We start from the raw sequence: 22,207 nt of genomic DNA on the forward strand, positions 1-22,207 counted from the left end.
TATATATCACTGTGTACATCAGTGCAAAGGCCCTGAATTCAAGCCCAAGTGCTACAGAAAATAATATAGAGTAGGTAGATGCATGCCCTTATCGAAGAGCTCTTCCAACCCTCTTTATTTAAAAAATATAAAAAGCCTCACTAGAAACAGATTGTATTTACTGCACTTTGTATCTTTCCGAAGCTTGTTTTTCCTTCCTCTACGAGATGCCAGGGAGCAAGGGGCGAGGGAACACGGCGAGGAGCCCTCTGATCAGAGTCTGCTGTGATCTTGGTGAATCTAACTTCAGAGTCTTCACCTTAGAGTCCACTCACCTTGGGGCTGGCTAAAGAGCTGCCCCCGGGGTGCACTGAGACGGCATTTGAGGCTGGGCATGGTGGTGCGCGCCTGCAATCCCAGTGCTTGGGAGGCTGTAAACAGGTGGGTCACTACCAGTCGGATCTAGTAGTGAGACCCTGAACACCCTGTAGACCCTTCCCTAAGATACAAAAAAAAGTCCATTCACCCCAAGCTGGGTTGATGGTCAGGTTGGGAATCCACAGTTCTGAAAATCCTGTAGCTCGTTCAGTGCTGAGAGGTCTAGGATTCAGGCTGTTTCTCTGCTGTGCAGAATAGTAGGTAAAAGAGGAATTGGTATATTTTGGTAAATCTCCTCCAGGGCACATGGTAAGAGAACAGTGACAATAAAGAGCATGTGAGAGAATGAGAAAGTGAGCAGCTTTGGGCACGTGGCTTCAGATCTCTGAGCCTCTGTTTCCACATTGAGAAAATGAAGACACGAGTTTCTACCCTGTGAGGCCGCTGTGAGGCTTAGCACCTAGCACACAGACGTTCAGGCACCACGTCTCTTAGTGCGTGGTGTACGGAAAATTTCTAACAAAGCTGCGTCGTGCCCACCTCCCACTCCCGTCTGCTTTCATCCACCTCTGTCTCTCCTCCAGTGACTGGTCCGTTGGCACATTCCAACGTTACCTGCCGAGTAGCTCCCTTATGCGCCATTAAATTGCAGACAGTCTCTACTTGTCACCCATGCAGACCTTGGCCTCGCTGTTGGCATGGTCCTGTGACAAACCGCAGGGTCCTGCCGGACTGACACCCCTCCTCTAGTCAGCCTCTCAAGCTTAGGCCTGCCCCACCACCGTCGCCTTCCCCGAGTCTTATCACCTTTGCCTGTTTTGTACTACCTTTTCTCCCTGCCTTGGTCTGCCCACCTGCCAAATGCCTTTCTAGTTACCTTCCCACATAGCCAGTGAGATCAAGTATGTGGCAGCTACTGCACAACGAGCACAATAAAGTTAGAGCCTCTGTTTAAGCATACTTCTCTATAAACTCTCCCTCTCTGCCAACCAGTTGTTCTCTGGTGGCTTCATACAGCTCTGCATGGAGTGATCTTTCCGGATGGTGCTTGCCTGACTTGAGGAGCTCATGTCTGTCAGGTCCTTAAATCCTGGCCCACAGGCTTGGGCTTTTGGGCCAGGGGAGGTGATGTCCCTCCCCTCCCCTCCCCTCCCCTCCCCTCCCCTGCGCTTCCCCCCTCCCCTCCCCTCCTTTCTCTTCCCTTCCTTTCCCTTCTCTTCTCTCCCAGTGGCCCCCAATGCAGGCACAGTCTATGTCATTTGCAATACGGGCATTCTCTATCTCACCTGGATGCTGTATGAAGCTTAGGACAACACGTTCAATCCTTTTATTTTCAGCACCCAAGGCATAGTAGGTGGGGTGAATCAACTAATGAATCTGAGGTGTGGAGTGGGGAGAAAGGTGGCCACAAAGAGAAGAAAAATGGAAAATCCACGTCTTCCCAAAGTGTCAGACACAGCTTGGGACAGAAACATTTGCTCAAACAATGAAGGAGGATGGATAATAAACACTTGAAAGAAAACAAAGGGATACAAGGAAACACAGACCCTAAGGCCAGGCGGGATGCCAATATATGGAGGCCAGCCACTCATTAAATATGGTCTCTGTTGTGTGGGCAGCCAGTCCTTGTTCCTTGTTTGAATATTGCTTGAGAGATTTACTCTTTCATTCTAGTTCTGCTTTATAGAGAAACAAAAATAACCAACAGAGAAAAAATGAAGTATGTGGCAGGGATTATGCAGTTACAGGAAAAGTGCTTAGCACTTAGCAAGAATTTGGAAATTTAACAGTTGGGGAGAAGGGTTTTCAATCCATGAGATTGGGAAAGATTGCTGGAAGGGCCGGCCAGATAGCTCAGCAGACTAAAGCACCTGTGTAGGCAGAGCACAGCAGCCAGGGTTTGATCCCCAGGGTACCGTGCCAGCCCCACCCCCGGGGCACACTGAGATGGCTACTGAGCCTGGGCATGGTGGTGCGCACCTGCAATCCCAGCACTTGGGAGGCTGAACACAGGCAGATCACTATGAGTCCAATCTATGTAGTGAGACTCTGTAGACCCTGTAGATCTTACTAAAATACAAATAATAATAGTAATAATAATAATAATAAGGGCTGTTAATATAGTTTAGAGGCATAAGTGCCTACCTGGCAAGTGCAAGATCCCAAGTTCATTCCCTAGTACCACAAAAAATAAAAATTAGTATATGTAAATGTCCTGAAGCCTTTGGAATCTTCCATAACGTATTTAGGCCATGCCTGCAATAGTAGCCCTGTGACCCCAAGGAGTCGCATCATCTTCCAAAGCTCCCTAAGGCCTATCCAAGGAACGGCTGGTAAGACAGAAGACTTGGCTCTGAGGAGGAGAAACCCCGTCCTCCTGTGGGATACCTGTTGTCAGTCCAGGACAGCTTCATTTAGCACAGTGTCAGGCCGTGCGCTAGCTCCAATTAAAACAAGAAAGAACAGAAACAGGCTCGACTGCAAGCTCCCTCTAGGCGTATCATCTCTGAAAATGGAATCTATTAGAAGCACGATGCTGCATTATTTTAGTCTGGAGAAAACAGGAACCTCTAAAGTAGGCCCATTGGGGCCGGGGAGATGGCTCAGTGGAATAAGCGCTTCCCTGGCAAGCGCAATGGGCCTGAGTTTAATCCCTGGTTCCGCAAAAATAAATAAATAAATAAAGTAGGCCCATTGCCCTTAATGCCGTCTGATCAAGTTGTGCTTGGTATAGACTCCTGTCTGGGGTTCCAGGATCCAGGGAGAACATCTCTCTCTTACTCCTTAGGGTACGCCCACAGCGGCAGGTCGGGGCTCTGCACGCAGGCCGCTTACAGAGCTCACTGCCAGGTCAGTGTTCTGGGCCGGAAGACCTTGGCGAGGGCCTTTCCTCCAGTCTTCAGCATTCCTGAGGTGAAGGATCATCCGCCCCTGAGGCCATAGGAACTGAGGCTCCAAGGGCCCGGCAGCACCTTCCGAGACACCGTGGGCCATGTGGCAGAGGCAGCGTCTCTGTGCGTGTGCATGTACCACTGTAGGGCCAGCCCTCTCAGCAGCTACTTCTAGGAGCTACTTCTAGATTCTTACCAGCTGGGAACTAGTGTTTTGAGATGAACCAAACTTACTCTCAGAGCAACTTCTGTACATGTAACTCAGGCTTGTAGTTTAGATATCAACTTGACAGCCAAAGCTGGAAATGCCAAGTGGTTGACCCAACTTCTCTTTATTGACTGGCCAGAGTAGCCGGTAAGAGGGCTTTGGCTTGGTAAATAGCAGGTGGCACAGTGTCAGCACGTCCAACCAAAATCAATGCTAAATCACTCAGCCTGTATTTTCTCTTTTCTTTTTCCTGTCAATGGAGACTTTACGAAGTAAGTTCCATTGTATATGGAAGAGACAAAGCAAATGCTTTCTGGTTAATTTGTTTCCTGACTGTAACATGTTGGAGCGAACTTCAAGATTGCCAGTTTAGGATTGTTTATTAGATGCAATATGGGATCAACGCCTCAAATGAAAAGGCATACTCATGGTTTTTGAATTTCTGTTGAGAAGAAAACTCAGTACCTCAAGATGCTCATCATCATCATTGTCATTTTCTTCACCCTTGAAACCACTACTTATCTGAGACCTTTGTACATCCGGCACATGGGGCAGCACTCGATACCCATTGCTTTGTTTCCTCCTCGAATTGCCTTAGGTGACCAGTACTCAGCTCAAAGCAGCCTAGTCACTTGTCTAGTGTTTTATTCCCAGTTAGCAAGCTGTACAACCAGGCTGTGAGTCGGCACTCAACAAACTTTAAAACCGATCATTGCACATGGGAAGATTTCCATTTGGTGTCCCAAAGAAGAAGGCTGTTTGTCAATGTGAGTGTTTTTGCAGTGGTACAGTCCAAATATTACTGCTCAAATCACTGACAAGTGCTGTGTAGAGAGCGTGCAGTTCATCATCAGTTTAAGGATGAGGACATGAAGGCTGGTCAGGACAAAAGGCACGGGCGGGTCAAATCGATGCTGGACGGTACACGTTCTGATACTGCAGGCACATGCGGTCCAACACAGGCAGAGTCTTCCTGGGAGAGTTGGGTCTCCCATTTGTTAGCCTGCTGCAAGCTGAAAGCTAGTCTCAGTTTCTGGAGGCATCCTGTGTTCCTGGCTCTTGACCCTTTCCATCTGCACGGCCCGCTGTGACAGATGAAGTCCTTCTACTCTGACTCTCTGGTGCCCTTCTGCACCTCTGTCCTGCAAACACCCAGAGACAGTCCTCTGCTCGTGTGGCTAACTTGGGTCATTTGGGATGCTCTTCTGGTCCTAAGTTCTGTAGCCGCGATTACTTCCTGAAAGGCCCTTGTGCTGGGCAGCCTTCACCATGTGCAGATGGGATTGGAGAGTGGAGCCCGCACGGCGTTAGCCTACCGGGGAGCAGAACCCGCACGCTGCTGTCTCTGCGAGGCACACAAGCAGAGCCAGCAGATGAGATGCAACTTGCAGGGTGCATGTCTCTTCCGTCTGTGGGTTCGGACTCCTCACGAAGCTTGGTGCGCCCCACAATCCCAAGCTCAGCCAGTTGCTAGGAGTTTTATTTTTAAGATGGTTTCCAAATGTCTTTCTCCTACTAGTGTCTTAAAAAAAAAAACCAGTTCTGATTTGCATCATTTTCATATTAGTACTCAGTGGTCCATAAGAAATCACTCGAGCTTGCTTCCCCTTGGCGTGCTCCACAAGAATTAGGTACACACCATCTTTTACGAGCTTGCTGCCCCCCACGGGGTCATCAAGATAATGACAAGGATGACTATCCTTACTGTCACCCAATTGTATCACCCTGGAAAGCCACACCCAGAAAGGTGAGTGACACAGCTAATTAGGGAACAGAGGCAGGCTTCAGGTGCCCTGGACAACAAATCCCAGCTTCCTTCTGCCGTGCCAATCTGTCTCCTCTCATTCCCTTCTCTCTCTCTCCTTTACTCCTCATCTTTCAATTAGTCAGTCATTTTCATTACCCCGCGCTCCTCTCCGCCATCTCCACATTTCATTTAAATTGTGGGGCCACAGCTGGCTTCTGAAAGCTGCCATCCCTTCCCTGTAGCATGGTGGAGCTTGATTTTGTCACAGCTTTATTTGCTTTCATCCGCACAAAGCGCTGTACCCAGCTGGACTACATTCAGTCTTTCTGCACAGTGCCTAGATTCTTCAAAATGTAATCCGATTAATGCTGCAGACTGCAGATGTGTGGGAGGCAAGAGCTCTATTGCAGGAAAGCTCTAGGCTTTTCCATGTCCTCTTCCTCGAGTGAGTTTTAAGGCAATCAGATGAAATAAGCCAAGAGCCCCTGGAAAGGCCACCAGCCTAGCGTAGGAGGTTTAATTTATGAGTCCATTTAAGGACCAAGTCATTGAACTTAGACAAGTCATGGAGGTTGTGAAGCCAGTCAACTTTGAATTGAAAAACAAAAAGAAATGTTAAGAGGCAAGTGGTTTACTTAAATTCTTAGTTTTGAAAGAAAAGGAGAACACATGACAATAGTAGCTGGCCTTCACTGGGCACCAGACACCTTTCTAAGGCATTGTGAGTGTCTTAACTGGTTCGTGGGCACAGCCCTGTGAGCCATGTCCATGCCGTGGGGATCACAGTCCTGCCCATTTCAGGGAGGGAAACTGGGGCGTAGAAAGTTGGTGACCTGCCCACAGTGGCCTGGCTGATACTTGCAGAGCCAGGATTTGAATTTAGGCCCTTCTAGCCCTGGAGTCCATGTTCTCAGTCTCTGCCATGCTGTTTCTCCGAAGCTTATCCTCCTCCTGTGTTTGAAGTATATTGTGAAAGGGGCCAAGGGTACAGCTCTGTGGCACAGTGCCTGCCTGGAAAGCATGAGGTTCCGAGTTCAAGTCTTGATACCAAAAAAGAGAGAGAGAGAGATAAGGAGGACTGGGCTGGGGTAGAAGACCAGGAAGTGAAGGGCAGGAAGAAGTGAGGCTTTTCCCTTTCTTAGGGCTTTGGGCCCTCTCGATGCACTGATTTTTTCCTGGCTGCATGACCCCAGATAGAACCTTCAGTTATCTAAACAGGAGGAAGGGCCAGGTCCTCCTGGAGAGGAGGCTGAGAGCCCCTGGGAAATTCCTCCTGGGTAGGAACTGGGGCTTCCGGATAGGACAGCTCGTGGCCAGCAGAGTTGGGGTCACGGTGAGGAGAAACTGCTGAAATACAGGCGGTGGGAAAAGAAGAGCTGACTGGAGTTTTATGGCATCCAACCAACTGGGAAGGAGCATTCAGGTAGTTGATTAAGTGTTGTTTTGGGACAGAGCCAGGAGGGCTTTTCCAAAAGACATGAGCACTGAATCCGCAGACTGAGGCAAGAGGTGGATTGTCACCAATACGGGGAGACATCATCTCGCCCAGTGAGGGCCTGAAAGAAGCAGCAAAAGGCGGGGGAAAGACAAAAAATGTTGCCCCCTGCTGGAACTCCCACACTGTCCTTGACTGCCCTAGAAATCAGAGTTCCTGGGTATCTGCCCTTAAGACTCAGGTGGAGAGTTAAACCCTCAGTACCCACAGTGAGACGCCACCTGCAAGTGGACAGCCCAGGAGATCTGATGGTGTAAGCCCAGGTGAGATCTACAGGCCCAGAGCCAGGACCAGGACCCAAGGGGTCCCTGGGGGAACCAACCCAGGGAGCTGCAGTCACCCTTACTGCACCTGGTGGTCTTCCCCAGGCCTCAGAGTGGTGGCGTGATGCCCACCTGCATTGGTGACGGCCTCCCCCTTCGCCAGTCTGCGCACTGCAGGGCTCAGCTCTTCCAGATGCCCTCGCCAGGGCGCACCCCAGAAAGAGCTTTACCAGCATTTTGGTTTCCCAAGTCTGGTTGCCACCACCTTCGTGAAACATAACAAAGTGCTGTGACAAGATTTTTAAGAGGAAAAAGTAAAACAGGATTGAATTATAGGGTTTTTTTTAGTTAATTAACTTAGAGAACATGTAGGTATTTTCTTCTCTAGAGAAATTCATTTCTTCTGTACCCTTAAATGTACCCTACCATCAGTGACACAGTGACCCCTACCATCAGAAGTCCCAAATCACAAAAGCAGAGTGGAAAACCTACATTTTGGTCCTAGTTTTCCTTTACGGACTGATCAGGTCACCAGGTCTGGGAAGTCACCCCCCAGGACGCCCCAGCGACGTGTGAGGTCAGCGTGGTTCCTCTTGAGTCCCTGTCACAGATGCTGTGAGATATGTGCTCTGAGGGAAAGCAATTTGGTGGTGCAGATTCCTGGACTGGTGCAAGCACTCACAGTCCGGTGTTGTTGGAGAGACTCGCTCCCACTGGGGGTTGCTATGCACAGTGATCGAGAAGGAGGCCAGATGTGTTCATGGGTAGAAAAATCAGTAGGACAAAGGGAATAGGGATGAAGCAAAGGGGGACGCTCAGCTTACCTGCCCTTTCTAGGATGCTGCTGTTTGCTTCCTTGAGCTGGCATGCTCCTAAGCCCTGGCCAGAGTGACACCTGTGTGTCAAGGTGCCACAGGACCATGAGACCCATGGAATTATCTTCAAAAGAGGGCAATGAACGCTTAAGACCCTGCAGTGTGCTCTGGGAAGTTGGCAGAGGCAGGAGGCAGATTGGCTGTGTGCACTGGGTTTGCTAGGTCGCATTGCCACTTCTTGCCCCCACCCCCTGCGGCTGCATTAACTACAGCCAGAGCTCTGCTCTGACAGTGGAGGTTTCCCCAATACAGAAAGAACTCCCAGCTCCTGCACGCTAGGAGAATCCGAGGTCCCTGCTGCCCTGCTCTGGTGACCACCACTTGCCCTTCCAGAGCCTCTCAGCCTTGGTGTGACCACATGGTCCTTTATAGACACAGCGAACCCTTAGCTGCTGCTTCATAGGTGACACAAAGTTGAGGACACTCAGTGAAACTGAGACAGCCCTGGGGTTCTGGCTCCCCGTCTTTGCTTCTGTCAACTTGGTCTACACTGGGTGCAGTGTGAGTGCCTGGAGTGTGCGGTGGCTTGGTCACGGTGCGACAGAGACTCCCCTGTGTGGTTCCGGCTGGTGCTCACATGCTGTGCCCTTTGGTCTTGCCTCCCATGTACCACAGGATCAATAAACAAATAAGCAGGTTTCGGAGATGGTTACCCAAGAAGCCGATGAGGCTGGACAAGGAGACACTGCCAGACCTGGAGGAGAACGACTGCTACACTGCCCCCTTCAGCCAGCAAAGGATCCACCAGTGAGTGTTTCTGGTAAAGCCCTGTCTTACTACGCCTTCCCCTGGACCCAGCAGCACTGTGTCCTGCTTCCCTCAGAGTCTCACGTTTGTGTCAGTCAGTCAGGGGAAGCCAGCTGCTGTAACAACCATCCCCAAACCTCTGTGGTTCAAAATGAGGCAGTGCCCCTTCCCATGCATATTGGACGAACACCCTCCCTGATGATTTAGAGAGCCAGGCCCCTTCTGCTGTAGCTCTGCTTAACCCCAGCGCTCAGTGCCCCCCGCACGCCAGCAGGCAGAGAACCTGGCCCACAACTTTCCTCTTTGAAAACAGAGGTTTGTTTATTTGTTTGTTTGTTTTTGTCTCAGTTTGCTTCTTAGTTCCTTTTCCTTCAGCAATTCACCAAGTTGTGCCAGGGAAAGCCACCTCACTGAGAAGCCTAGGTGTGGACTCACCTATCAGACTGTCACAGAGCAGTAGTTTGTCACTTTTGACATGTGGGCAGAAAAAAAAGTTTGCTAAGTAACCGAGCCCATGAGAGGAAAAGGCAGGAGTGCCAGGAGGCAGAGTGGGAAGGGAGAGAGGAGCACGCCAAGGACTGTGAACAACCAGGAGAGAGAGCCTCCCTGAGGAGCGTAAATCAGGTCAGCCCAGCTGCACACTCAGTCAGGCAAGGAATCCCTTGTCGGCCCTCTTCCAGCCAGGTGACAGCCTCAATAAAAATGACTTACCTGAGGTGGCTGATTCTGAGAAAAACTAAACCAAGATGGCAGCTGCAGAAAATTGCAAGGCGTGCAGGGTGGGGACCTGTTTCAGCAGCAGAGGAACTATGGGAGTCTGTGGACCTGTAGGGGACAAAGGAGAGATGAAAAGTGAAACAATAGATGCTCCGCATCACTTGTGCAACACGCAAGCAAGTCGGTGTAATGCAAGGGAGGCAACCAGAAAGCCTCAGAAACAGCCAGTTCTTGGTCTTTGTGGGTCAGATGTGATGCCAAGCCAGGTACATGACATGAACATTTAAAACATGAGTCTCGCAGCCCTAGTTAAAATCTCCTTGGAAAATAGGAGCCAAGAGATACTTCCCCTTGCATGCAGTGATCAGAACCTAGAGGTATCTTCTTAAGAAAAAACACAGATGAAGGGTGGCACATTCCCACTCCTAACTTGAATCTTTGCCATGTCATTCACCTTGGGAGTTTTTTCAACAAATAATTGCTTTTTAAATGTCCACGATCTGATTTACATGCAGATTTTCTTTGCTTCTCATCTCTCTAAGAGAGTGCCTAGCATAGGGCAGACGGTCTCAGGATTTTGGGATATATGCACAGGTGGGTAGATAGATGATCGGACAGACAAACAGGTGGATCAGTAGATGGAAAGATGGAAGGATGAAAGGATGGACAGATGGATAGATGGATGGATGGATGGATGAATGGGTGGTGTAGATGTACGGAAGACTCAATGAAGTATGTGCTATACTGCTTGCTTTTATTTCTAATGACTATAGGGAAATAGAAGAAAAAGATCTCCCACTCCCCTTCATGCTGGTTCTTACTTTCAATCATTCCTGATGTTCTTACTTTAGGTCACTTCAGAACATTGTTCTCAAAGTTAAAAACATGTGCGCATCCATGACGATTTCTAGAGACTAGAACTGAGGATGGTATCTATACATATTTTTTAAGATACAACAAATAGGAGATGACAGCATGTGGGATAAGGATATTACTCATATATCGGAGAAGATTTGTGGTCTATTTGTGTGTTGATTATGACCCAAATAAGTGATTGGGTCAACAGTCACTTAAGCGATCTCCACACCCTGCCAAACACTTGCTGAATAGAGAGGATATAAAGAAAATTAATACAATATGCAGAGTCTCGACGCCAACCTTGTTATGCAGATGATTTTCATCATTTGGAAACAGTAAGATCCAACTTCAAAGAGGGACTGTTTAGTGCTGCAGGTCTGGAAGGAGGCTGGTGAGTGATGAGTGTTAGTAACGAAGAAGAGTATGTTTGATGTCAGTCCACTAAGACTTGTCCTAGTAAGGCGGGCAGGGGAAAATGTCTTTAGAAAACAAAGCAGTGTATGAAAGGACAAAAGCATGAAACAGGAAAGGGTGTTGGGAAAACCCTGGTATTCTTCTGTGAACAAGATAATAGGGTAAGAGGAGGACTTAGTCTTTAAAAAAAAAAAAAAAAAAAAAGACTGGTTAGGAAGATAAGATTTCAAGATCCAAGCATCAAGAAAGAAAAACTGGAGGAATAGCTAGAAGCAAGGAAACTAAGAAGCAGACCTAGGCAGTACCAAGAGGATAGAGGTGGCAGTTGTGTCATGTAAGAGGAAAATGAAAAGTTAATGCATCTCAGATGCTTTGTGTGCTGGGAATTTCTTTTTGTTCGGCAAGTTCATGCCACGTGAGTAACATCCTTCAGATTGGTATGTAAAAGTAAGTCTTGAACACTGTCTGTCAAGTTGAAAACAATTATTGGAATAATCAGGGGGGCGAGGGGAAAGAAATCCTTCTGGATGCTTTGAGAACAATATTAACAGGTTTAATTTAATTGGAAGGAGCCAGCTAATGAGCTCCGGGAGTTGCACCGTGGCTTCCCAAATGGAGCCCAAAGTTCATGCCACTTCTCGATTTTACAGAATGCTTGAAGATGGTTTGTCTTGGAGGAAAAGAGAATGATGGAAACATAAGTGTGGGGGAGGCATTGATGTAGTAGAGAAAATTCTAAACAATGGTCATTCTGGAGAAGTATCTAAAAGTACTTCACTGTCACATGAAAGCCAGATTTCTGAGTTGGTCTCGTCCCTCCTCTGTCCACCCGCTGTGCACTGTGGCCACAAGGAGCTCTTCGACCTCCTCAACTCACCTTGTGACCTTTCTTCCTCCCTCCTACACCTGTCCTTCCTCCTGCCTTCTTTCAGGATTCAGCTGAGACGTCCAGATAATCTTCCACACTTTGCAACCTCTGCCCCCAATTATGGATGAGGTGCGCTTTTTGTGTGTCTGTGACACTGTGTATTGAACTCAGGGCCTTTGCGCTGAGCTATATCCCCATCTCCTGCCTTTTAATTTATTTATTAGAATTTTGAGGCAGGGTCTCATTAAGTTGCTAAATTTCCCATGCTGGATTCAGACTTCTGATCCTCCTGCCTCAGCCTCTCAGAATGCTGGGCTAATAGGCATGTGCACTCTTTTATGTCATGGTAATATTTCTTTTCTTAAATGAATAGCACTGTTCATTGTGCCTTCTCTTACATTACAAGTTCCTTCAAGGACTATGTCTGTACTGCCAATTTCAAATCCCATAGTAGATGCTTACAGTGATTTGTTTAGTTAAAAGAAAATGAATACGTGGAAACAAAAATAGAAGAATCCTGTAAGCGAAGAATGAATATAAATGTTGCAAATTTGACTGACAGCGTATTTGATCTCACGTCAACTTCAAGGTGTCTTCACCATGGTGTCCACCTCTATTTTTGCCCGTGTCAGCAGGCAGCACTAATGTTTGTTCAGTGGCTGGGAACAGAGTCTGGAAGCTATTTTGGACTCTGCCCTCCTCTCTATCTCCTACACCCTCAAGGACTGAGGATTTGACCCTCGAGCCTGAACGCGCTCCCGCTTTCTCCTCTTTGCCGCCCACGCTCTCACTTTGGAGCCATCTCCCGGTCCTACCCTTACACTCCTGAGTCCATGAGCTCAGAGCACGCAGTGATGTTTCCGAAGTGTGTATCTGACCACGTCATGGCACCCAGCTTTAAAAAATGGAGAACACTGAAATGACTGCTGGGATCAGCCTAGTCCCGCTGCTCTGTCCTCCCCAGCCCTCGCTGCCCCGCCAGCCTCCCTCCTGCGATTCTGACCTGGACACACACAGTACTCTCAGCCCTTCGGGTGACTCTCTCAGGGCATCTGGATGTGGCATTTCCTCTCCCAGAATACTCTTGCTGCTCATTCCCATTTCGTCATCTAAAAACATTCTTGATTGATATAACAACCATACATAGTTTCAAAATACAGTGTGATGCTGTGATTCATGTGTATGTTGGGTAATAATTGAATCAGGGTAATTAGCATGTTAGTCGCTAAACTTACATCATTTCTTTAGGATAAATACATTGAAAATCCTCTCTGGTGTCTCTTTTGAGATATACTATAGATTACTGTTGACTACATCCCCCTGCTGTGCCGAACACCACCAGCACTTATTCTTATGCAACGGCAGCCTTGTACTCGTGGACCAACCTCCCCGATCCCTCCTCCCTCCTCTCTCAGTCTCTGCCAGTCTATTCTCCCAGCTCCCACAAGAGCAATGCCTTTACATCCAACACGTGGTGTGGTTCCTTCAGACCTGAAAGCACCCTAACTCCCTCCTTTCCTGCCAATCCTGCCAGGGGCCACTTTGATCTCCACTCCTTCAAGAGAACGTTTCCTGTATAGCATGTTTCATGATTGGAATTTTACAAGTAGGTAATTGTTATTTGATTAGTGCCCAACTGTCCAGAAAGGCTGTGTGCTCTGTTGAGGCACAGCCACGTCTAGTTTGGCTCACAGTCCCGTCTCCACCACTTAGCATTGTGTCTTGCACGCAGCCAGGGCTCAGCATGTGTCTAGTCAATGAACAGAACAGAGACAAAGTAATAAAGATAAAGCAGAGTGATCTGACTGTAAATATTTCTACTTTGAACTGTAGTATACAAAACAGTGAAGTTGATCATCAATTTTAAAATAGTCTAGTGTTCCATTTGAACATATATCTGTGTCTGAGCAGCGACCAATGTAGACCTGTGGTAGACCCGTCTCTCAGCCAAGGATGCATGTCGTTATTTTATAAGGTGTCACCAAAGATGGGCTTACTGTACACAGAATACTACTCTAAGAACTTCTATTTATTCTTATAGCAATAAGTCTATATAATAATTATCACCATTTTACAGATGAGGAGCGTGAGGTCTAGAGAAGTTAAAGAACCTAGTGGGTTAGATCACCTGCCTCTTCCCTATTCCAGGAAGTCAGCATTAGAGAAGTTATTTGTAGCTCTCATCCTTGGCCCACATGGGCCCCCAGGGAAGAATGAGTACTGAATTTGTTCTCCGCAGCCATTTTAGCACTTAGACTAATAATTCTCCCATCCTCCAGAGTTCTTATAGACAAGAGAAAAGAGAGATGACTGAGTTCTTAGGAAGCCTGGGGTTTTGTGCACAAGGCTTAAAAGGCCTGCATGGCATTTTTAGCCCCCTTCATGGGCTAAAGCTCGGCCACGTATTTACGCTCACTGAAGCAATGCTGGGATAACTGGTCTACCTGCGTGTCCAACAGGAAAAGAGGAACAGGCTTGCTGAAAACTAGGCAGCGATGGGGCAGGAGCTCACGTTCATCTAGGGGGCCTCTGGCTCTCATAATCTTAAGTTTTCAGTTTACTGCATGATTTCTCTGCCTTAGCATGAATAATATTGGGGGCCAAATAGCTCTTCGCTGTGAAGGCTACATGTGCCCCAAAGGATCATCAGTAACGTGCCTTGTCTGTGCCCGTTATATGTTAATAACACCCTTATCCCCCGTCACTGTGACATCAAAACTGCCTCCAACCATTGCCAGATTTCCCTTGGTAGTGACCAGAGGATGGGTGCAAAAACCATGCCCCTTACCCCTTGCCCTGAGGACCACCTCGCAGCATTGACACCCTCCAGACAGGCAACCCAGTCTCTATGGTAAACTGAGCCCCAGCTAAGTCTCATGTCTATGCCAGGCAAGACTATTGAATCATTCATTTCTTCCTTTTCACCTCCCTGCCCATGAATGTTGGCCTTCCTGGGCACTGCTGCCCTTCCGTCTTGCAATGGCATTGGCAGCAACCCCCTGGGCAATCACTTCCAAGGGCAGTCCCCATGATAAAGGTTTTCTGCTGCTGGTAGGTAGACAGAAGCAAATATGGAAGAGAGCTGTATCACACCTTATCATAGATATGCAGTGTATTCTTCCAAGAAGTGGATTGCCAAATAGAATTGCCTTTCAGAAAAATATGCTAAAAATAGAAAAGTTTCTCCCTGCATTTACTCTATTTCTACCATTACCATTTATTTTATTTTTATGAAATCCATAAAAACTGAAGGGAAATTAAATATGGACCACTTCATAGCAAAAGAATATGAAATATTCGCTATGTTGTATGTGAATATGTGGGAAAAATATGCGTACATTGGCATCCTCCATGTTGGTTTTTCAGCATGCTTGGGAATCAAAGGTAAATAACTAGTCGAAGAAGCCTACAACTTAGATTTTAACTGAGGATGACTAGCAACAAATTATAAGCCAGTGGTTGTCCACCAGGGATGATTTGGCCATGTCTGGAAGCATACTCGGTTGTCACGATTAGGAGGAGATTGCTACTGGCCTCTCATGGGCAGAGGCCACAGTTGCTGCTAAGCACCCTACAATGTGCAGGCCAGCCCACACCCCAAAGAACTCTCCTGAGGCACAAATCAGGAGTGACAAGGTAGGCAGTTTTTAAGAAGTCAATGTTTAAGCATTTGAAAAGGTGATGCATGTGATGACACCAGAAAAGGGAGGGGTAGGGTGAAAGAAGCGGAGCACTCTGGCCCGGGCACAGGCACGGGTTGCAGGTTTTGAGTACAGTGTTTATATTCTTCAGGCTGTGTGACTTACAGAACGCGTGGATGGAGGAAGGTTTTCAGGGCTCGCAGTGGGAGAGAAACGGTTTCATGTAGGGGAACAGCCGGTCTGAGTGGATTGAGAGGGAGAAAGAAGGCCCTGGTGCTGGAGCAAACATGACAACAAGAAGGGTCCGAGTGATGAGCTGGACAGGGTGGAGGAAGCCAATCCCATACAGCCCCGGGGCCAAGGTGAGGACTGGGATTTTACAAAAGAATGATGCAGTCTAACTGATCTGTTAAGATCAAAGATAGAGAGCAGGCAGGGGCCAGTAAGGAGGCTACTGCAGTCTTCCGGGAGAGAGATGATGTGTTACATGTGTTTTTTTTTTTTTTTTAAGTTTCTATTTTCAAAACATATCGGGAAAATATATACAACACAGAACTCAACATTGACCCATTTGTTTTGCAAAGCTCAATTGTGCACAAAACATCCCAACTCATGAGTCCAGGAAGAGAGTGAGGCAGGGCTGGCATATTTTCATTGCTGGAAGACAGAACTGGGCCTCCAGAACTGGGGCCTGTCATTGTGGTGAATCATCTCTGATACCCGGAAGGTACAAATAAACAGTGAAAAATGCTGTCAACGTCAGCCAACTGTGGCCTTCTTATCCAACATGAATTTTCACATGACTTCTTGATACATTTTTGGCTTCAGCTCTGCTAACTGATTTTTCTCTATCAAAGATATTTGATAGGCCATTTTTCTCTATCAAAGATCTTATAGCTATTGGATGTGGTTATCCAGACCAATGCCTGATTCCAAGATATTTAATTCATGCATCCTACTTTTCAATTCATCTGTCAAGTGAAATATATGAAATGGGCATTACAAAAAGACTACACAATAAGCAGTTTGCTTACAGCCCTATTCTTCCTTCTATGCTGAGTTGAGAATAACAAAGCAGCCTGGGGAATAGCAAAGCACACAGCTCATGGGGATTAGGAATGCTGAGCCCTGGCAGAATGGGTGCTGAGATCATCAAGAGGAAACGCTGCTGGAAGGACAGTGGGTGACAGGGTCTCCGGAGCTTCCCTTTGATGCCCTCTTAGCATTTGATCTTGTTCTTAGCACAGCATTCTGGCAGCCCGTGGAGGTGAGTCATAAACAACGGGAATCAATCAATCAATCATTTCCAATTCCAGATGCATGGCAGCCGCAGTTTACAGTGCAGTTGTGGCCAAGTCCAAGAACCACACCACACACAACCAGTCCCAAAAATGGCACAGAAATGGCGTCAAGAAGCCTTGGTCACAAAGATATGAGTCTCTGAAGGGAGTAAATCCCAAGTTCCTTAGGATTTTGCCAAAAACAACAAGAAGGGCTTCAAGAAGATGCAAGCAAACAATGCCAAGGCCATGAGTGCTTGCATCAAGGCTCTCAAGGCCCTTATCAAGCCCAAGATCATTCCAAAGGGAGTAAACCACAGGCTCGCTTGACTTGCCTATATTGCCCACCCCAAGCTTGGGAAGCATATCCGTTCCCACATTGCCAAGGGTTGCAGGCCTTGCCAGCCAAAGGCCCAAGCTCCAGCTTCTGCTCCAGCCCAGGCTCCCGAAGGTGCCCACATCCCCATGAAGACTCTACGATAAAAGCCTCTTACCTGCTGATATAAAAACAGAAGGACTGGTGTGACCTTTGGGGTGCCATCTGTGGAAGGCTGGTGTCCTCCTGTGTTCTTTGTACAAATAAACCTGAGGCAGGAAAAAAAAAATCAACCAATCACTTAAACCATGGGAGCAACAGTTGCTATAACAGAAGTGAAGATAAGCACCCGGTACTAACAACCCCCGGACCTGGGAGTCACCCTGTGGTGGCTACGTTGGAGCTCTGTGGGAGGACAAGGAGGATGGTGAAGGTGGGAGAGGCCGAGCAGTCAGCCCCACAGTGCTCCACTCACGGTGAGGTCAGGGAGCAGGAGGGCAGAGTGCATCTTGCACAGTGCTTCTCCCTCGTCCGGTGGCGGCACGAGTGGAGCCCACACGCAAGCTTTGGCCACCTGCATGGAGAGCCTGTGGGCATGAGGCCTTCTCTTTGCCTTACTGGCTTATTGGGAAAGCATTTGAGGTGGGTTCAAGAGACAGACAAAGCAGAGATAAAGTAGAGATAAGTATTTTATATAACTTAGGGTAAGCATTCAAGTTCAGGGAAAAATTAGCTCAGAAAATAACTCCCATGCCCTCTGTGTCTATAATTCTTCACTGAAGAGCCCACGAACTGGCTTTCAGCCTAGTGCGCAGAGTAAAAGGAAGACACACAGTAAGTCATGTGGCTCTGACTGGGTCGCAGTCAGAGAACAGCCATCCCTTAAGTAAAGAGACGCCCTTCCTAGCATTTGACACTGAAATAAAATGTGTGCCTGATGGCACTGAGGACCCAGAATAAGACAGTGGGCAGTGTCCTCAGTGACCTCCTTGGGTCACATGGTTAGGGGATTGCTTGGAAATTGTTTCTAGAAGAACTTTCATGATGCTTCTGGAAAAAAATTGCTTGTAGCCCTACTATTCACAGGGAGTTTAAGCAAGGTACCCAGAAAAAAACTGGGACACACTCCAAGTCCTCCTAGTTGCCTCTGGCTGGGACTTCACCCCACAAAAGTTAAAGTGGAGAACTGATTAAAAAGCAAATGCCTTTGGTTCTATTTCAGTGTGTGCATATTTGAGAGGCAATAAAAATCAAGCCAGTGTGTGTGCACCTCTCTCTGTAAGTCAACAGATGGTGTCGTTTGGTGGTTGTATGGTGTCATCAGTGCTGGGCCCCCAGCTACTTACCTTTGACAGCTGTATGGTCACCTAAACATCTGACCACACAGAGAGCTCTCCATCCTCCTAGCCAGCAAGGGAAACTGAAGTTGTCGGCTTAGTCATTTTACCAGATCTTATACTCACTTAACCTCCTCTCTACCCACCTTCCACAAGGAGGACTCGGTAGAACTACATGGAAGTACTGCCGCAACAGAATAAGGATCATCTATTCAGTGCAGACTGGGTTTGAGGGACTTCCCAGTTACAAATTCATTTAATCCCTTGTGCAAAATAGAGACATTATCCTCTATTTTTACAGAAGAAGAAACTGAGGCCCCAGAAAACTAAATAACTTGTCCAAGATGGCACTGTTGGTCAGGGTCAAGGCTTGGGCTTGGATTCCCACGCCAGGCATTCTGACTCCATTCCCACGTACCTTCACATTACATTTTCATCATCTTCTTTGGCTGCTTGAAGAAATCACCACTAAGTACAAGGCTCGAAACAACACAATGTATCATCATGCATTCTGCAGGCTGGGATCCGACACGGGTCTCACTGGGCTGCACAGCAAGTGTGTCAGGGCCGCCTCCTTTCTAGAGCCCTGGGGGGGAATCTATTTTTTGCCTTTTCTGGCTCCTTGAGGATGCTTCCTTCACTAGATCATGGCTGAGGAATGCCCTTAAAGCCAGCCTCGCACTGCTCCAAATCTGCCTGGGTCTTTTTCATGCTGTTATATCATAGTACCTGAAAATGGATCCTTCCTAAAGGAAACAGGTTTATATAGCTCACAGTTCTGGAGAGCCCAGGGCAGGTCTTGTGGCTAAGAGCATCACGCAGTGGGAGTGCAGTCACCCAGCAAGAGAGAACACAAGGGAGGGGGGAAGGAATGGGCTTGCGCTATGCTAACTGCCTGCTCTGGGGGCACCTAGTCCACTCCACCAAAACCTGGCCTGGCTTGTGAGGCCTCCTCTTCAAGGTTCCAGCGCTTTTCAGTTCCACTGCGTGAGCAACCAACCATCCACGTGAGCTTGGTGAGGACAAACCATGGCACTTGCTGTCCTAAGATCACCTGCAGCCTAAGTCTCCTTTGCCACATAGCTTGGCATAATAGTCACAAGCCAGTAGGTAGACATCTTTGGACAGCCATCCTGTTATAGCCTAGTACGGCTGTATATATTTGCCATTTCACCAAGTCCCAAGGGCCAGGGTAGGGCCCAGTGTTGATGGGTGGAAAGAAAGGAGGAAGGTGGCAGTAGGATTTAGGAGCAATAACCAAAGTTACGTATGTAAAAGACACAGTCCAGCACCTAGCGTATTGAAAGAAATCCACAAATGAACACTATTATCATCATTGTCATCATTATTGGGACTCCTGGAGAGACCCTGTGATGTAGGCTAGGCTAGCATTCAATGTACGCTAAATGCTACTCCGCAGTACAGGACATTGTCATTCCACATGGTTCATTAGTGACACATCTGTGTGGCTTCTTAAACCTTCTCAGCATAGATATTTGAAAACCCTAATTCCTCTAGCACATACTTTTGTATTTTCTTTTCAGAGCATGTAGAGGTCTTCTGCTGTATCCACTGATCTGAAACCTTTAGAGAATCCTTTGGACAGATGGACCAAGATTGGTTTAGTAGGATTAATGTTCTTTCAAGGCTTCCTGGACTGGGGCCGCTGCGGGGTGATGCTCGGTTCGGTCCCTTATCGGCGTTAGGGTCCTCAGCCTGCGGGGTGTTCGCCTGATCTGTGGAGTCAGGGCACGTGCTTCTGTGTTCCGGGACACTGCAGGCTGAAATGAAAATGAAGCAGGACACGGAGCCCACAAGTTGGGCTTCCAAAGAGGGTGCGGCTCTTTTTTAAGTAGGACAGAAAGAGTTCGGCGTAAGAGACAAAGAGGTCAATGGATCACCAAGGACAAGCACAGCTTTGAGTTCAGAGGCGAGGCCATTCTCTACATATTTAGGAGGCCATATGTGATAAGTCATCTGGAAATAATTTTTTTTCTGTCCATCTTTAAATACATAATTTTTCCCTATTTCTCAACTCTGTCATTCAACAAAATTTTTCAGTGTCTATCATGTGCCAAGAATTGTGCTGGAGAAATGTGTCCCTGTGTGTTCACAGGTGTACGCATAGGTGCATGCATATTTTATTTAAAATTTTAATATATGCATGTTAAATTTTATAACTCAGGGTCCTCATTCTACAGAAAGTGGGACAGAGGCTCAGAGACATCAAACACTTTATCCAAGGCACAGGCAGACCGAGGGCTCAAAATTCAAGTCTGATTGTAAGCTCATCATCCTTCCATGGTACAAGAGTTGGGGTTCACTTAGCACTTCCTCCACTGAAGGACACTCATGGTTCATAGTACTGTGACCACTGTTGAGAGTTGGATAGAGGGAAGCCAGGAACATGAGACACACACATGAGCTGCACAGCTGGCACCAAAGCCACCGCCACCGTATACCCATGACCACGACACCACCAGTGGAAGTGGACTCTGTCTCTTGCATGAACAGCTATTAAAGCCCCCTCACCACCCAACTTTACTCACCACCGGAGCCACCCACCACGCTCATGCCGCCAGCCCCCCATAAGGCTCCTAACCCTGGTTCCTCCAGCTCCTTCAAGCCCTTGGAAACAAGCAGCCTTGGCCCAGTGTTCACAGCCCACAGGTCAGCGAGCAGGACACAGGTCACCTCCAGCAGTGGATGAGAGGCCATCAGCACATTGCCTTCCCACCTAATAGAGTTCACCAGTTCCTTAGCACCTTGGGGAGAAAGTGTAACCTCCTTAACGAGTCCCAGGAAACTGCTTCTTCAGCTTCTTGCTTATGCCAGCCTCCTGGGATAAGCAGGCTGGGTACTCCCACAACGCAAACAAGGAGTTGGCCCACGTATCCCCTAACCAGTGTTCTTCCTGAGTGATTCTTTCCTCTTGCTCCCAGTTGAAATCTCTTGAGGAGCTGCCTTCAACGATCTCTTTCATGATCGTTCACGCAGATGGTGCTGGACGGCAGCACGCATGGGCCTCTGTACATGCCTTGCCTTGCGCTGCCTGTGCTGTGCCTCGCTTGTCGGTCTCCATGTCTGGCATTGCTCAAAGCCCAGCACAGCAGCCAGAAGTAACTAGAAAGGAGATCCCGTCTTCACTGGGCCTTCAGGAAGAACACAAAGAGAAGCCACATATTTGGTCCTCAGCAACCGCTGATTACCACACTTTCCTGTCCTCGTTCACACTGCTGTCACTCCGATGTGTCCCCCCTCACCCCACAAGGAGATTCCTCCTCCACCAGGGCTGCCCAGATTTTCTTCTCCTCCTCCTCACCCCACCAGTCACCTCCCTCTCCCTCTCATGTTAGTATAAAGACTGCAGGGCTTTGGTGAGGAGGCAAAACGCAGCTATCCTCTTGCCACCCTAACCTCCAGGATTCTCATTGTTGAGTTAGGGACTGTGCTGGTCACCTCAGGCTGGGCTGCACCACAGACCTCAAATGCCAGGTCTTTGCAAGTATGCATCTCAGGCTCCTGTACCACCTAGCTGCGAATCAGCTGGGCTCTGCTTCCCAAATCTTCCTCACTAGGAGATCCAGGGTGAAGACGTGACCGTGCCAGGGAGATAGATTCTCGAGGGAGAGGAAAAGTCTGTGCAGATGTGGCACACACGTCACTTCCGCTCATGCTCCATTGGCCAGAACAAGTCTTATGGTTGGGCTTGGCATCGCTGGGGTAAGGGATCATGATGGATGGAGGCGTGTGATCCTCACAAGCAAAGCAGCCAATCGTGAGTCATGACCCAATGTACCCACATTAATTATTTTGGGGCTTTTGTGTGTTTATAAAATAGGCAACTCATTTGTGTTTAAGTTCTGGTAGGACTTAGGTGATGTGTTACATTGTTTTCCTTTGTGTTCAACTCTTAGCATATTTTCAGTAAAGGAAATTTCGGTGCAAGTTAACCAAAACGTGTGCACATGAGGGAGACACTCCTGTAGGGTAGAAATAAGACTTGGGATTGAAATATTTCAGAATTCAAATCCAGAAGCCATCTTTGGATGGTGGAGACATTCAGGTTTGTAGCCAGAGTAAGGAGATGACTACTAAGTGATGTGTGACTTCTTGGGAGAGACAGCAGACTGCTGCCCCCTTCTCCTCCTCCTCCTCCTCCTCCTCCTCCTCCTCCTCCTCCTTTTCCTCCT

The 22,207-nt window shown here is 47.8% G+C and overlaps 1 protein-coding gene across 1 annotated transcript in view; it reads left to right on the forward strand.

Annotated features, from left to right (window-relative positions):
• The window catches only part of Ano4 (anoctamin 4), a 318,013-nt gene that overhangs the window by 197,899 nt on the left and 97,907 nt on the right, over positions 1-22,207 (forward strand). Inside the window, exon 8 of the mRNA XM_004623837.3 lies at positions 8,452-8,583. Within this exon, the coding sequence (XP_004623894.1) occupies positions 8,452-8,583 (132 nt within the window). The remainder of the gene's footprint in view (positions 1-8,451; positions 8,584-22,207) is intronic.

This window comes from Octodon degus, unplaced genomic scaffold (genome assembly GCF_000260255.1).
Source record: "Octodon degus isolate 3935 unplaced genomic scaffold, OctDeg1.0 scaffold00004, whole genome shotgun sequence".
NCBI lineage: Eukaryota > Metazoa > Chordata > Mammalia > Rodentia > Octodontidae > Octodon > Octodon degus.